This window comes from Passer montanus, unplaced genomic scaffold, assembly GCF_014805655.1.
Source record: "Passer montanus isolate IOZ18808 unplaced genomic scaffold, ASM1480565v1 scaffold10, whole genome shotgun sequence".
Taxonomy (NCBI): domain Eukaryota; kingdom Metazoa; phylum Chordata; class Aves; order Passeriformes; family Passeridae; genus Passer; species Passer montanus.
Window position 1 is genome coordinate 12,398,517 of NW_024356505.1, and position 17,820 is coordinate 12,416,336.

Consider the following 17,820-nt stretch of genomic DNA (forward strand, 5'->3'; position numbering starts at 1 on the left):
CTTCCCTAGGGAGGTAACTAAAGGAGCCCAAGGGATCAGAGCCCAGCCATGCCAGACAGCATGTGTACAGTGAATGGAAAATCAGAGCTAAAACCAGTGTAAAGCAAGTAATGATTCCTTCTGCCAGAAGAGAGGTGCTAAAAGCTCCAGAGCAAGAGTGGCTTCTAGATAAAAATAGTATATTTATTTACAAAAAAACTTATAACAGGTACACATGTGTGAGATCTTCTAGACTGGAAAACCTTTGTTGTTTTTTTCAATTATATTTATGCTCAGAACAAATACCATCACTACTTGCATGGCTGTAAACTTCTTCTAGAGAGGCTCAGGGACATACAGCCATGAGACCTGCCAGTCATTTAATATGCACAACATGCTGCAAAGACACTGACAACTTGACAAAGTCACTGCATGGATGCCATCCCTGGCTGTGAATTCACACATCACATTCCCCTCGCTCCCGAACCTGAGACAGACAGGCGTGGTTTTATTTAGAATCAGAAACACAGAATGGAGAGGAGCTCCTTGCTCTCCACTTAGGATCACTGACCACTCTCCACTATCCTAACAGCCAAGGAACATCTGAACCTTTCCACAGGATGATCCAAACGAGCGAAAAAAATGCTGCTGTGCGCTCTAGGAATGTTATAACACTGGCAAAATACTGATTTGAAAGCCAGCTATTTTAAAAATAAGATATTCTTAAGCACTGCCCAGGACCTGTGCAATTAGACTTTAACAGCTTAGAGTGCCCATGTGCATGAGAACAAACCTTTCCCTGTGCCTGATCCCTTGGATTAAGCTCAGAAACAGTTAATGCTTCCAGCTGAACGACAGATATACACCCACCCCATAAATCACACAGATGAATTGGAAACTTATCTGTCCCATGATATTTTGTTCAAAGTTCATGGCTGCTCTCAGGAAAACAAACCACTAGCAAGTACCTGCTAAACCCAGCTCTTTATTTAATGAGCACTGCTAATGGCACACGTACTAGAATTTGCTCTCTGCTTTTATAATTAAAAAAAATAAATTTTCTAACAGACATATAAAGAAATTTTTGAATAGAATTGGAGGTTGCAATATTGATCCTGCAAAATGACTATTGGGTTTTTAGGATAAATTCAAATTTCACTTAAGATATGACATCAGTGTCCAGTTTTCACAGCCAGCAACATTATGAGATATATTGTACCTGGTTTTTCGTGTATAGATACCAATAAAGTTTCAGAAAAAAAAAGTGGTATGCAAATACTAAGAAGTCAAAACATGCCTTCTAGTAAGGAAAGCAATTTTCTTTTGCTTGGACGTCATCAACATGAGTGAAAAGTGGTCAGAGCTCCTAACCAGTATTTAATGCCATTGACATTTTTATGATCCAACCTGTTTTCCAACTAAAAAGAAGTAACAATAAATAAATGTAGTAACTTTTTATATCCTTAGAGTGGAAACAGTAAATAAGTTAAAGCACAGAATATTTTTAATTACTTTAATAAAACCAGTTTTTGATTATCAATGTACAGTTTAGTAGGACTGAATTTGACAGAATTTAAAACAGACAAATATTGTCAACTCAAAATGTAAAGCAATAATAATTTCCTAGAATGTATGCTCTCAGTATCAAAAAGAACACAAAATAAAAGTTTTTGTAACTATTTGTAACCTCTCTCTTTAGAAATATTTTGCTGGGAGAAAGCTCACTTCTGCAAAACACACACACAAATATTTCCAGAACTGCATTCCCCAATGGGTGTAGTAACAGGGATAAACAGGAAACTAGAGTAAACTTCCATTACTAAGTTTGCAATAATCTCTTTGAAAAATTGAAACACTTTTTCTGTGGTTTTTTTTAACTTTTCTTTGTGAATGTTATTTGTACTTGTTGGTTTCTTGTGGCTACATTGTGAAAACCCCATTTATTTTCAAGACCAAGATGTGCAGAATGGATTGCTGGCTAGGGCCAGAAGAGGGAGTTCCAATTAGTATTTTCATTTATTAGGCTAAAGCAGCTCGCAACTGCAGAATTTAACAGTAAAGGTACTTTTAAAACATTCATTAGACACTTCAATGCATTATGCATTTAAATTAAAGTGACAGGTTAGCCTCTCTGATTGGCATCTGTAATAATGGCAGTATAGGTCAGAGTTAAATGTAAAAGGCTCTCTTAAAACTGAACCTTCACACCACAGGTGACATCTGAACAAAACCCAAGCTGCTCTGCAGTAAATGCCTTCAAACTCACCTCTTTTCCTTTGCCCATCAGGCACATGGAGGCATTCCCTCCAATGGGAAACAAAGCTTTGTAGGCTTCTCCCAATTCTTGCTGTAAAGCTTCAGTACACACATCTCCTGTAAAGCCTCCAGTCCAAGAGACACCTACAGGTATTTTTAAGAAAAAACTGACGTACACCTCTCTGTTCTCAAAGCAGGATCAGTTAACTCAGGCTCTGCCTTTGCCTCCTAAGCTGCACTCTCTGCCAGTTATTCTGTACCAAGTTAGTGCTGTGCTGCTTTGCAGAATTAAACCACCACATATTCACTAAATTTCGTATTTTCCTGTCCACTACCTTTAATACAACATATGTTGGCACAGCTGTGAATATGGACAAAGAATACAGAAGCACATCTCCCTGAGGTGATTCAGTCTGTGTTGGACTAGACATGATGAATCTCTGGGATAAATAAGTTTGTACCAAACAGCATGCAATTATTGCTTTACATGCTATAAATAACATAACCATTTCCACTTAGGGTTTTCAGTATTTTAGTATAATAATTGTTATGACAGTAACAGACAAACAGAATTGGGAGAATACCACCAGAGAAATCTGGGATAAAGTATGCAAGCAAGATCCCTTCAAGTAGCTCATAAGTGTGGAAGTGGGTTTGCAAGTGTACAGAATGTCATATTTAAAAAAAAAAAATTATATGATGGCAAGAACGGAGCCTACAGAAGTGTGAGAGAAAAAGGCCATGTTTGAATTTTATGTCTAGGAGATGAAATCAACAGAAAAGGGAAAAAGATTTAAAGAAAATATTAAAATGTCAATATAAACAGAACAAATCTCACCACATAACATCCATAACCAAGATGCATTTAAAGGACTCTACAAATAAAGAAGATGTATCATAAAAGTCTAAGTATAACACATATATTTTCTTTGCCCTCCTACAACCTAATACTTGAATACAAAGTTATTCTTTCAGACCTTAAACTCTCAGAGCTTAACCCTCAGACCTGCAAGTCTCTAAATATGCTTCTCCATTTTCAAAGAAATATCTGTGTAATAACAGTTCTGGAGATTAGAAACACATTCATTAAAGAACCAATTTTATTACAATGAGATAATTGAAAATTAATTTCAGCAAAGGAACAAAAGAACATAATAAATAAATTAATAAATACAGATAGGCATACAGAGAAAAATACTCAATGCACTAATGAAAAATGTGCCAAATAATAAATATTTATTTATTAATTTCATGGCTTCTTTGACAGCACTGGACTCCTCTCTTTCCGTTTAGCAGCCTTCTCCATTTTCAGCTGTAACAAAGAAAGACACCATCAGCGGTTCAAACACTGATTTGCAAATTGGCTAACAATGCAGTTTTAAATTTCTACATCCAGTCACAAATTTACCAGGGTGGTACATGCAGTGGAGAAAGGCACACAACGTTATTATCCCAACCTAGCACTGCTCCCATTTGCAGACAAAGGAGCGCTTCCATGGCACTGCAGCTCCTCCCCTGATGCAACCAGGCTGCCTTATCTCTGATAATTGGAGTTGAGGTATTTGAGTGTCCCTCAAGGCCAGTGTGTCTCAGGAATGCCCAGAGTTTATCTCTGAGTCAATGAAAGGTGGAGCAGTTTTATTGCAGATGTCTAACAGGCACAGTTAGATGAACCAGCACACATAAACCACACGGGAAAGGTGCTGAACCTTCATCTCAGAGCCTCCCCACCGACCCACAAGGCCACGACTTCCTCCTGTAAGATTTTTTCTACACAACAGGCTCTTGTAGAGTTGTAAAATTTATCAACAGCTACACATTGACACTCTGTCATTTCGTAGTAAGACTATTTATCCAAACAAATATATCTGTTGGTTTTAGAAGCCACAATTTTTCTTAAGTACTGTTACACTAGTGAATGAAGTCATATTTAGAGCAATTATTTCAAAGGGATGCAGAGATTTTGCATCTCATCTAACACATACTCTGCTATTAAAAATACAAGAAAAAAAGAATTCACATGCTTTTTCGCATCATAAAATAATACCAAAAGGAAACAAGACCTCATTGGGATGTCTACAAATTAACTTACTGCTAAGCAAATGTTGTTGGTCTACACAAAAATGCATTTTAAATCACCATTCCCCCTTTGGAGGCTTGAGGTTTTTATCTAAAATTTCTACTACCTTTTCCAAAGAAAATAAAATCGCTGGGGGAAAAAGAAACTGAGAAATTTGAATTTGATGTTTTCTATGAACCAACGTAATATTTGTAACATCTGTCCATAATTTCTGATGATTAACAAAATGAAGAAAACTATTTTAAATTTCACAAAGTTAGAACAGCTTTCTCCTTGACAAAAAAACCTTGTTGCAAGCCAGCATGTAAAATAGCAAAACAGTTTAGATTTTAAAAGTTAGTTATGCAACATTGCTTTACAAAAGAATTCATAAACAGTCGAGATGGTGGAGCCAAAGGGCTAATGTGAGAAAATAGGTATTTAAACATGTGAATAACCTACACCATAGGGCATTTAAACTAAAGATAGTGTGGTGGAGGAGGAACCTCTAAGTGAGTGATACAGATCATCTAAGAAAGGTAGACCAAATTTGACCAAATTTAGACAGACAGTCGTTAAAAAGAAAATTATAACATTTTATAAGTGAGATAGCAAACACATAGTCCTAAATGTCACAGGGGAGTTTCTGTGACTCTGTGTTGTTGTTTCTTTCTGTCACATAGTAAAATGTTTTGGTTTTCTGTAACAGAGAGTTACCTCAATTGAAATCTGCCTGGTTAAGGTAAATGCCATCCCACACACGACCGACCTCTGAAATCCTGTAGTAGCTCATAACTGTATTTCAAAATTTATGTTAAGAAGCTAGCTTTGTCAGCAATTGAGGAGGAATTATATAATGCATTTATATGCCACTTAAATCATACATTTATGGGGTTTAGATATACTCTTGTGAAAGTGTATTTAAATTAAGCAATAAATTAAGCAAGTTAAGTAACTTGCCCGTTCTTGATAGCGTTTTTCAAAGTAAGCCATGTCATCAGCTTCTGATTGTTTTCCATGAGAAACTTGTCCTGTGGCACTTGAACTACCTGAAAAACATAAACAGAAAACAAAACCCCTTTTTTATTAAATTAATTTTATTAAATTTCATTAAATTTTAAATTAAATTATTTTTATTAAACCCCTTTTTTATTAATGATACTTGCTATTCCATCAGATATGTTTTACATTTGGCAAAACCCATTTAAATTTGGAACTCACCTTTATAGGCAAGTAACAAAAGGCAAAACACAGCATTTGGGACCAAAGAGAAACCTGTTTAGTCTAGGCTTCCACCTACTATAAATTGTTTTAAAGGAGTTCAACTGTTATATTAATTGGTACATTTTTGTACTAAATAAGGAACATAAAATAAGTGCAAGTGATCCATAATCTCATGTAGAAAAAGCTTTCTGGCAGAAGGCAATTTCACGAGATTGCGCTGAATATGTACAACCCATTCAGATATGATGAGTTTCTAAGAGGAATTAAGAATTTTAAAAACTGATGCAATGAATACATGACACCATTGATGGGAAAGATAACAAGCACTAAGAAAAAAATAATTTTAGGTAAAAAACTCATCACAAGCAAAAATAACAAGCATTAAGTTATTCTAAGCATTTGAAGAACATGAATGTTGTACTGACAGAGCAAAGCTTCAGTATTCATTTTAATGCCCTGAGCATCCTTCAATTCATTAATAAAATAAATTCAATATATATTAAGTTCTTTTTGTATTTGCATTATCCTACTTATACATCACCTGCTATTTGTGGCGTGGTTTGAACGGAACTCGAAGGTCCCTGAAATGCTTTCAGAAATGGATGATCCATGCTAGTAATGGGGGCTTCTAAAAGTTCAGCAGAGGGAGCACCTGTCAGAAAATAAAGTGAATGGAAACAATAATTAACTCCAGGAGATACAGTCCTAATACACATGCTGGGGTCAAAACAAGGTTACAGATTCATATCTACAACTCTCAGCACAGACCCCATAAACTGGAGTTAACAAAACCTTTACAAGGATGACTTCAAAAGCATTGAAAAGCTTTGTTTCTTCAATTACTACAGTAATGGTTTAGTTTCTAAACTTCAGACGAATCCAGGAATCCAGATCAGAATTTTAAAAATAAATTATGGGTATGTGGCAATAATAGATAAAACAGTGTTTTGGGACAAAACATGTGTGTTACTAAATGACACAAAATTACAGAGCAGAAAAAGTATCAAGACCAAGTAACATGTCTGTTAAAAAGTTCTACCAATTACCCCTTATTTTTTATGCTGAACAGCTATTAGCCTTTGAGTTTGGAAAAAAAAAAGTGCTGTAAATATATAACAAAGAAATAGCTGGAAAGTATTAGGATAAAGGACGAACATAAATAGAACATGGAAATACTAGGTTACAGGGAGTATTATAAGTTACATGTTCTCTCTAAAGGATATGCTGATTTTCAAGCAGAAGCAACTGGGCTGAACACCAGAATTTTTGAAAAAGAGGTTTTTTTGTCAAGTCACTACAGTGAGTAGGACAATGTGATGCCTTAAACCTTGAGGACAGCTGGAAAGGAACAGTCTTTCTGCAGTTCTACCCCTATTCCTCCAAATTGCCGTCAAGCTTTGAAACTCTATTTTGATTTAGTACTTTTCAAAACTTAGGTGGAGAATTAAAATTTCAGCTGCACATACCTATTCCACTGTCATCAAGCCTCATGTAACCCTCTGCTAGTGAGCTGAAACCAGTCAGTCCTCCCATGGCAGCGTAAGGAACATCCTGCCCCACGGGCTTTCCTTGGGCCAAGCGCTCCTCTTTGGTTTCCACAACGGTTTCGTGAGCGTAAGCTGGCTGACCACATGCACAGGTAAAGCTGCTATGAAAGCCTGAGCACTTGGAACCTAACAAATAAATAAGAGAGATGGTGATTATATAAGAGGGATTTAAGCATCCAGCTGTCTGAAAACCCTGTATAAAAGAGAAATGATGACTCCTGGGATTAGATCATTAGTCAGAGGATCTAACTGAGCCAAGTTTCAAGTACCTCTGAGGATGGAGATTCCACCTCTCTGAGCAGCCTGGACCAATGCTGGATCAGAAATTTCTTTGTGTATTCTAACTGTATTTCCTATGTTGCAACTTGTGTTCATTGTCATTAGCAACACACCTCTTCACCCATTTACAACTAATAAAAAGAAAAATTCTGATACTGGGTAAAGCTGACAACCTGCCAGCATTTTGGCAGCATTCCCTCCAAAGGTGTATGCATGTATCAATGCTGCAGGGCTAAGAAACTTCATACCACAATTTATTACACAAATCACAATTTAACTATCTTTTTAAATTAGCAACATTTTCTCAGTAGCAAATAGAGACTGTGGAAGCAAAAAAATGGGCTGTACACAGGAGTATCATTAGACTGACTTTCAGGGGTTTTTTAAGCTTACACAGCCAGAGGATGGAATTGAAATAGTTATACAAATGTTATGTGACATTCAGAAACGGAGTGAAGTGACCTGTCTGCCCTAGCTACACGTAAAACTGTCATCAAAGCCCCTCTGGAGCAATGATGTGACCAAGAAATTGAGGAAGTGATGTTGCAAATGTTTCATTATACAAATCACCCTGCTCCCAGCTCACAGTTCATTTTGTGGAGCACCATGAAAAATTTCTTTAAGTCTTTCATAATATGTTGATTACATTCTTGAAAATGTTGAAGATTTTTCATATTATTTTGGGTACTCCTCAGTAACAGAACTCTATGTTTGGACACAGAATGCAGTATATGCAACATAAACAGAGCAACAGCCTGTTAAGTTTTTCAGTTATAACTTATCTGTCATCTTAGATTTATCAACATTGGACAAGACTAATTCTGTTACATTAAAACAAAAAAAGTCCAAAATAGAAGAAATTCTTGGCACTTCACTGCAAAATCTGTGAAGCCCTCCAAAGTGTCTGGTATTTTTGAGAAACACTAAGCAAAAGGCATTATATATACAAATATTGAAAACACTGTGTTCTATGGATTCAGTCTGAATTATCCAGCTGCACATCTAAGATTTTCACATTACTTAGTGCAAATTTTTGAAAGATTGTCATGTAGATATTTTATGGTTTATTCTGTGGGATATGATTCTCAACCAGCAAAAGTTTCTTACACTTTTTTTTTCTGTACAAAATAGAGGCATTCCATGAAGTAAATTTAATAACAATAAGGGAGTCCAGAAAGAAAAAAAAACCTTCATCTTATGTAATTTGAGGTTTCAAACTAAAACATCTTTATGCATTATTTATTTCCTGTGGTTAATAATTACTGTTGTTTCATAACATTAACCTCAAACAACAGTAGCAAAAACTTCCTCTTCATCCCTTCTCTAAGATCTTGCTGAAATTCCATTCCCATTTGCATTTCTAGACCCACAATCTCCATGGCCATGAAGGAGTGCTGGCAACAGAATTACTGGGGAACAGAGCACTACTTCCTGTTGACTTGAGAAAAAACATAGAAATATATTAATGTTCTGGTCAGCTAGGCAATAGAGGAATGGAGATCAACGCTTCTCTCTCTCAAAGTACCAAGTTCAGGGAGAAAAGGCATGCAGCTGGAGGTGACAGACTGCAAACAGTGCTTTCATACTAACTTCAGGCATCTCTCCATAAGCACCTATCTGAATCACTCAGAGATTTAAACTCCTTCACAGGACCTGGGGAAACTAAGGATGTTGTTCTAAACCCTCCTGTGCAAAACGTGATGCCTTCCTTCCCACTTCTCATCCTTTCCCGAGGATGAAAACACGCATTGGAGACAAGAGCAGCGCACATCTGGGCAGAGCACAGATCCCTCCCTGCTGAGTTTGCTGGCCGAGGGCGGCTTACAGGAGTTGCAGGGAAGGCCGGGCGCAGCGCTGTGCTGCTCGGGGAAGTGCTTGCAGCGGCAGCGGACGGGCTGCGTGCCGTTCAGGGGCACGACGCGGAAGGACTGGCACGGGCAGCGCCTCACCCTGCAGGGCACGCTGATGGGGCGCTCCTGGGGAAGCGCCTCGTAGTCCGTTTGGTGCTGTTTATACCTAAAACAGGAAAGGTAATGACTTTTATGACTTTGTTGGTATTTATCGGAAGACTACCTGAAAGGCTTGCTATTCACAAGTTTTGTTTTAAAGTAGCTTTAATTGTACTATTTACTCTTAATAGTGAAATTTCAATTAAATGCATATTAGCAGGTGGTTTTACATCTATTCATTACATAAATATCAGATATCCTCATTTTGAGAGCACTACCATCTACATTAACTCATGCCTTGCACCCACATTTATTGAGACTACAAAATCATTTTGGTTTCAAAAATATATTGACATTTGCATGTACAAACAGTTCTTACTATTTAAAACCTAATTTTCTCAACCCTTAAACCTTAAATAAATTTGCCAGTGTGCTGCTGTAATGTGTCTAGGAATACTTCACATTTTCCTGACTTTTAAAAATACTAAAGTGTAAAAGGAGGGAAGCTACCCACCGGTGGGTGCAAAAGCACAGTGTCTCTGGTCCCACAAGCTTACAGTCCATGCCAGTTGGTGATCTCCAGCTCACATACAGCCTGTTCTGTAGCCGAGCTGGTAATACTTTTCTTTTGTACTCCTCATATTCCTCAGGAGTAAAGAGCTTTCCTCCATCATCATCACCTACAATTCTGTATACATGGCATAAAAAAGCCATAAGAAAATGAAGACAATAAAAGTAGATTTCTCATATTTAAAATATATGTATTATAACAGAACTTTATCTGTAAAAACAAAACAAATCTTGTATTTCATATTACTCTTCTAATAATTGAACAGAACTATAGCTGATTTTTAGAGAATATATTTTTTGACTTTTAAAAAATTTGTTCTGATGGACTGAAAACCAGTTCTAAGAGGGAAGAAAAAAATTAACACAGCAGACTACCAGGGGTCCTTTTGGGAAAAGAAAAAAAAAGAAAAAAATAAAAGCAATGAGCATCAAGGATCATGTAAGCAGCCAGCTCTTCCTCAGACTTCTTGACTGACCTCTGGCAAGTCACTTCACCCATCTACACCCAACGGTACTGCAAATTTGTGTCAGGAGATTAATCTTAGTCTAGTGTGAGCATTCAGCTGCAACCCCACTGCCATCAAAGCAACAAACAAAGCATACAAGTTGTCTTCTGATTTGCAAGAAGACTATGCTAGTTTCTGTAGCTGAAGTTAGTGGGGGCTGTATCCCTCAATTAAGCTATCAGTAGGTTAAAACTCAAGGTCACTGCATAGCTGGAACTCTGGAGCAGCATCTGAATTCTGCATTTATGGAAATAATTAAGGACAATAAATAAAATACATAAAATACAACTGAGAATTAACTGCAGTACTTACCTATGCTAAAAGTGATTTTATTAATATCTGTAAATATTTCAGATATTATTTACTGGATATGCTAAAATATGCTGAACGAGTGATTCTTTATCGAGTATGCTGTGGATTTGTGCACTGCCAGCACTGTAGAGCACCAGAATAATGTGCCAGCACAACGCTATCATTTGCATGTCAGCCCAGCCAACACCCACTGAATCACTGCACATCTTATGTAAGAAATACCACCGTGCCCTCCTCTGGTGTTTTACTCAAGGTTTTCCCGAACTAAATTAAGATCTCATCACAATGACTGTGTTTATTTTTGTTCAGCCTTTCCAGAGGACCGCTGACAAGACTAGCAAAGACACGCAGCAGTGTAAGGGATCTGTACAATGCAAAACTTGGAACTCGTGATGCACAGAATTCCTTGTACTCTGAAAGAGCAGCACGGCTGGCAGATTATCAAACAATCTGGACGGGACATTAAAGACCACCTGATTCCAGCGCCCCTGCCGTGGGCAGGGATGCCGCTGGCAGGCCAGATGGCCTCTCACAGCGCACCTCGCGCTGCCCTGCATGCGAGGGACCGTGCGTGACTCCGCCGCTGACAGCCGCGGCTGGCAGCGCGTCCTCCCCGGGGCACACACCGCGGCACTCCGCCCGCGGCAGCGATGCGGCTCAGCGAAGCCGCCGCACACCCCGAGGCGGCCGGTTCAGGAGGGCCGGAGGCGGGCATCCCTCCGGGAGGAATCCCGGGCCGGGCCGGCTGCGGGGGATGCGGCACGGCTGGAGACGCCCGGCCCCCGCCCCAGCGACCCCGGCCTGTGCTCTCACCGCCGGTACTCCGCGTACTCCTCCAGGGCCTGCGCGTCCACCTGCAGCCGCTCCATGCCCGCCGGGCCGCGGGGCTGCGAACGGGCCGGGCCCGGCCGCGCCGGGCGGAGAGCGGGGGGTGGGGGGGAACCGGGACAGGCGGGGCAAGGGCGGAGGAAAGGCGGGGGACAGGCTGCAGAGAGGTGGGGGACGGAGGGGAACAGGCGGGAGGCAGCCGGAGGCAGGCGGAGGGGAGGCGGGCGCGGGCGGGCGACCGCAGCACGCTCCGCACGGGCGGCTGGGGAGCGTGCGGGTGCGGGCGGGGTGTGCGGTGTGTGCGGTGCGTGCGGGGTGTGCGGTGTGTGCGGTGTGTGCGTACGGTGTGTGCGGTGTCTGCGGTGTCTGCGGTGTGTGCGTGCGGTGTGTGCGGTGTGTGCGGTGTGTCCCTGTCGCCGTGTTGTCGTTGCCGGGTGCTGCCTTGTTTCATGCGCAGAGCTAGGTGGTAACACACAAAAGGCTAGGTCTTTACACTATTGATTACATTACATTACAAAACTTTACACTATTGATTACATTTTTAACAAAGGCACCGGCGTTCGTTGGCCGTAAATTGCGCAATTTTTCTACTAATTAGTATTCAGCCCCCTGTTTGCTAGTCACGCGTCTCACTTGCCATGGTAATTAGCACACAGGCACAGTTCTGCCCATTTGAGTCTGGGGTCTGTTTTGAGTAGGTGGTCGTGGTCGCCCACAGCTGGAATTCCCTTTCCCACAGTTACTGCTCAGTTCTGCTGGCTTCACTCCTGGTGGCTCCCATCCAGACAGTCCATTCATCTTGGAATTGTCTTCCCTTCTCCTTAAAACAAAAAATTAGCCAACCATACAACATTCACAATGCAATTGCTCAACCATAACTGTCCAGCTATGGCTACTGATTAACAACAACAAAAAAAATCGCAAAGTTTGATTCACACCTTGAGGGGCTCAATATCAAGGACAGGACACGCGTGGTGTGCACACACTCTGGGAAGGCAGTCACCCCCTGTGCCCCTTGGCACAGACACACTCCCTGAGCAGCAGTGCCAGGGCACAGCCACACACACCCACAAGTGCTGTGCCTCAGAAGGGCACCCACAGCCTTGGGTGCCACCAGCCACACAGCACAGCATCCAAGCCCTCCCAGTGCCTACCCACATTCCCCCTCTGCTGCTGCCACTGTTTAGACCTCCACTTTTCTGGGGGGTAGGTGAGGGGTACTTTTCGTTGGTCATTTATTCCTTTTCCTTTACAAAATAAAATATATGTTCCATTGGAAAATATGTTTTGCTCGTAGTTCAAAACTACAGGAGGACAACATTGGGAAACATTCCTAACCAAAGATGGTTCTTAGACTGGCAACCAGCACGTCCCAATTCCTCTCCATATGCCACAATCAATGTAACCATATTGGAACTCTTCCAATGTGTTTTTAGTGTATCCCCCACAGACTGCTATTTCTGACACTCACTCTGTGTAAATTGACTGCTTTCCCTTGGTACAAACAGACTGGTCACAAGGTGATCGAATATGTCAAGAAAAAATATAGTACGTTTTCCTTATCCAAGCTTTAGGAAATTGGTATTTAAATTGTGCTCTGCCTGCTAGCATAAGCTATGAGCCTTCAGACTGTCAAATTGAGATCCAAGAGGAAAGGTTTTTTCCATACCACACAATGATGCTTCCCTGGAGGAAAAAAAAACAAAAGAAAAAAAATAGATACAGCAATTCAGGGAAATCTCCACATAGTTTTGAACTGGGCAAGCCACCAGCAATGCAGCAGAAGGTGGTGAAGGGGAATGTCACAAGGACCATGGCAATGTTTTGCCAAAACATCCCCCAGAAGGAGATGAAACCACAGGGAAACTCTCAGTACCCAAATAAGGTGATAGGGCATATGGTCTGGGCATTTGTCCTGTGGCTATGCCACATGTATATGAAATTTCAGCAGAGCAGGCAGCACTGCAACACAACACACACGTCCTGTCCCACTGAGATCTGAACACAAATAGGTCACCCTCAAAGGCAGGAACACAAGGGAGCAAGTCCCCACTGCACTCAATACATCTTCAAGTAAGCTAGTGGAAGAAAACAAAATCACACAAAAAACCCTCAGGATTGTCAGGGAAAATTCAGGGAAGAGAAAATTCTTCCTGACCAAAACTTAAAAAAAGAAACAGATGGGGGGAAAGGGGACCTTGAAAGCAGGACTGCAGCAAGAGTTTGAACATACTGAGGAACACACTGCTCCACAGAAGCTGCACAAAGCAGAAGATCTCTGGGATACCTTATCTGTATGCACATTTTGCTGGTGCCAGAGATCCCAGCACTGCCAATAAAGGGGGAGGTGTGGGGGATGAGCTCTGGCAAGCCTGGTTCACACAGAATGAGCAGAGCTCCTGTGTCATGGGTTGATGTGCCTCATCTGTGCAAGATCTTTGTTAAAAACAGTCCCCTGAAATACAGCTTGGGCTCAGAGAGAAGAACCAGGTTTCTTAATAAGGCAGCTTTCAGTGAGGGGTACAAATGTTAGTCTGTATGTCACTCATGTCAATGTTTATGCATGAACAGCCAGTGAGAAATTATTGAGAATAGGAAATCAAGTCTTTTTTTGGTGACGCATCTGTCTTATGAGCTACTTCCCATCAAAAAACCAGAGGATTTTTTCCCTGGATTTGATCACAGCAAGTGTTTTGCAATATAGACAGCATTCAGTTTATTGGCACCCAGTGCTAGTAAGACCCCCACAAGATCTGCTTGGATCCAAATCTAGATCAGTAGACTTACTTGGGATATAAAGGGTACTGCGCAACACAGAAACGGTGTTCTTAGCTAATAAAGGTATCTCAAACACTCTCTTTTTACTGTCATAGCATGAGTATTGGAATACATTTTGAATTTAGAAAACCCATTCCTGTCTCTCATCCCTTCTAGGAGATTGTTAATAGACATCCAAACTAAAATTCATTAAAGCCTGCTCAAAACAGATTTTTTTTTTGTAACTACCAAATAATTTTGAATAGCAGGGTAAAAAAAAATAAAAATAGAAGGCTTTCTGCTACCGTGAAGAAGCCATGACACAAGGTAAGTAAAAGGAACAGGAATCCAGATGGCATGCTTTACCTCCTGTAGCTGTGATGTAGCATACGGATACTGCTGGCCCAAGATCTCCGAACACATCAAAGTGGGTTGAACATATGGACACATACTTACAGTACAGCCCTGTGAGACCTAAGGTGCTGCCTACACATCAAAGGCAACAGCTTAATGCTTCACAGGGTGTTGACAGTCTCTCTCAACACCCTCTGTTAACAATAAAACGTGTGACCCCTTAAATTTTTTTAAACCCTCACAAATTTGACAAGTGCTTAAAATTATTCTCAGTTAAACATCTATAAATTGAACATAGCCACAGCACTAATGCAAAAATAATTAATTTGGGAAAAACCTGTTTTAATATTTTAAACTTCAAGTCATCATTTTGAAGTAGTAGTCAGTCATTCTATTTCTATGGATCTGGTCAATGACTATCTGATTAGGTCTTCTGAAAACAAGAAGAATTTAAGAGGCATAAAGCATAACAGAAACAGTTTCTGTCAAATTGTTTCTTCCCTCCACAAGTGTTATCAATATCCCAATGTACTTAAAAGTAAATGCAAGCAGTATTCACTTTTATAAACTTCTAACTATGACCATATATATGCTACAATAAAAATTTGTGTTATTAAACCTAATTTACAGTATTTAAAAATGTTAACATGTTTTCCTTCAGTTTTGCTTTTAGAAAAACAGAACCCAATTGATTAGACATCAACTGACAAAGTTGATGAATGTCACAGGGAATGTGGGAGCTCATGTGCAAGCAAGGATCAATTAATAATGAAACTTTTTGCTGGAGGTAGTGACACAGTTAGGAAACTTGTAGTAATTAAGATCACTTCAAGATAATTCAGCAGCATGTGATGTCACTGGTGCTTAAGAGAAGTGATTCCATGAATGTATATAATGTGAATTTTTTATTTAATTTGACTTCATATTAATAACCTAAAGGATATTTTCAAATGCCTATGTGCATGATGGCTAACAAATTGAGATTAGTGAAATATCCATTCAGTACCAGTCTTTTCCACATGAAAAACATAGGAAAAGTCTAATTCACTTTTTTGGCTGCTGTAAAGGGAAGTCTCCCATTTTGCCCCTGCCTTTGAAGGTGGCATGCTATCAGATACACTAAATTGAACCCCAAAATAGCAGACTCTTTGTTTTGTAAAGTACAAAATTATAAAATAGAACAATTGTTAGGTAAAGAGGGTCATATTTGAATTAATTGTTAATTTACATTTTATATCACCTTTACAAATACCACACCAATTTTACATAAGAATGGTTTAGACATTCAGCTAATTCAATTAGTCAGTGTATTTTTAGGAATTAAAAAGTTTTTAAGAAAACGTAATAAACTAGGATGTTAAATTTTATGCAACCATTTTTCTAAATAACTCCTTGAGAGATGTACCCAAATTTACTCTGCCTCTGCATTCCCATGAACAAAGGCTGTGACAGCAGCAAACACTCCCAGAACATGTACCTGCACAGGAGGAGCTTGGTTGCTAAAGCAACTTGCACACATCACAAACATGATGCGGTTTGGAAACCTCTGAATTAGCGAATATTTTTAATTATAATTCAGATCTATCTATTCAGCTTCTTCAAATGATTGTGTTATTGAAAAACAAGGATTTAGCAGTCACTTGGAAAAACAGACAACTGTGCAATATGTGATGCACAATACTGGGTGTCAAGGATACTGATGTTTCTCCACACAAAACACAAGAACCTGTATATCCTGGGCCATGTTTCTGTATTTTTAAATTTATTTCATTTAAAACAGATCAGCAAACTTCTGTGATCTTAATAGTGGATAGGCAACTTAAGAGCTGTATCAGTGTGTTTCAGAGGAGTGTCTGTCCATCTGACCATCCATTCATCTCAAAAGTTCTTTAATGTGGAACCCCTCAGCTCTTCTTCTTCACATACAATTGTGAGAAAATATTTTGATATCTTCATCACATTAAGATTAATACGCAGAGATTCAAAACTATTTATTTAGATGAGAAAAGCAGCAGAAAGGATGAATGAATAAATACAATTTCCCCAAGATTTTTGCCTGCCACGTATTTAGTTGCAGAACTGAAGGGCTGTATTGAGACCTGTGCTGTTTCTATCTATTTAGACAGCAATCAATGTATACTCTTCTCTTTCCATTTTTCTTCATTAGAACTTTTGTTTGGAAACGAACCTTGTCATTTTTTTGCTACATTAAGCAATCACTTAGAGGCACAGAAGTACTGCCAATTACCTAGAGAAATCAGCTGATAAACACTCCTGAGGCAAATTACAGCTGGGAAAATTCAAGTCCCCTAATTTACCAAAGGATTTCAAGAACAAAACCAAAATACTCCCCTATCCCCCAAATCAGCAGTTGTTTATATAAGAGAGGTTATACGTCCTCCTGCCTTCTAAAGAATAGAAGGAGAAGAAAGAAAAGTAAATAATATCCCAAACCCCATCCAGCCTGAGAACCAACAAAGCTCTTTACACAATCTCCTACCTTTGCAGGGCTGCCACACCTCTCACATGTCCTGTACAGGAGGCTGCAGGCTAGAACATGCAGATGTTTTCTCACTACTGTTAATAGGAAAGTCAGCTGAGACCCCCACTCTACCCCCTCCTTACCCTTTTTTACACTGGTCTGCACACATGAAGTTTAGTTTTGCCACTTGAAAAGAACTATGTGTTTATAGCACAAGAGTTTCAGTTTGTAACAACCAAGTATCTAGGAAATAAACCAGATATAGATTTTTTTAATATCCAGATATGTAAACTATCTATTTATCATCTTCACATTGTCAATCTGCAGGTTCAAAAGAAGTTCTGCACAGATCTTCTTTACTCTTACAGCTGGACATAAAAAAATCAATCTATTTATCATCTTCACGTTGTCAATCTGCAGGTTCAAAAGAAGTTCTGCACAGATCTTCTTTACTCTTAGGTTAAAAAGTGAAGTCTTCGCAATTAAAGGTCTAAACAGATTCTTTTATTTTCAATTCTTTCTCCCGTCACCTCTAACCTGAGCAAAGTTTCAGGGCATTAGAATTTCAAGAGCAGAAGAACTCAGTGACTAAGAAGGAAGAATACCAGAAAGAGTACCACTAAAACTCAGATGTGCAATTTTCCAATCCAGACACTGATAGAGCACATGTAGCAAGAATGACAAGACAATTACAAACAAACAAACAAACCCAGGAACA

The 17,820-nt window shown here is 39.5% G+C and overlaps 1 protein-coding gene across 2 annotated transcripts; it reads right to left on the minus strand.

Annotated features, from left to right (window-relative positions):
- Positions 1-1,546: 1,546 nt before the first annotated feature.
- On the minus strand, positions 1,547-11,612 carry FAM221A (family with sequence similarity 221 member A). 2 transcript variants are annotated; one of them, XM_039709069.1, is made up of 7 exons: positions 11,495-11,612; positions 9,808-9,981; positions 9,170-9,360; positions 6,985-7,191; positions 6,060-6,170; positions 5,255-5,343; positions 1,547-3,547 (listed from the first exon to the last, which is right to left on the minus strand). In XM_039709069.1, exons 1-7 carry the CDS (start codon positions 11,548-11,550, stop codon positions 3,485-3,487), a joined length of 891 nt encoding a protein of 296 aa, XP_039565003.1. In that variant the 5' UTR covers positions 11,551-11,612; the 3' UTR covers positions 1,547-3,484. The 2 variants fall into 2 exon arrangements, with proteins under 2 accessions (XP_039565003.1, XP_039565012.1); XM_039709078.1 differs by lacking the exon at positions 9,808-9,981 and having other exon boundaries at positions 11,495-11,570.
- Positions 11,613-17,820: the final 6,208 nt, after the last annotated feature.

What these genes read in the sequence shown, in the direction of transcription:
- FAM221A (XM_039709069.1), bottom strand. Translation starts at nt 11,550, where the DNA reads ATGGAGCGGCTGCAGGTGGACGCGCAGGCCCTGGAGGAGTACGCGGAG. An exon ending in GCTTGATGACAGTGGAATAG is followed by an intron (nt 6,171 to 6,984) that starts GTATGTGCAGCT and finishes ATTTTCTGACAG; the next exon opens with GTGCTCCCTCTGCTGAACTT. An exon ending in AAAAACGCTATCAAGAACGG is followed by an intron (nt 3,548 to 5,254) that starts GCAAGTTACTTA and finishes TCTTTGTTACAG; the next exon opens with CTGAAAATGGAGAAGGCTGC.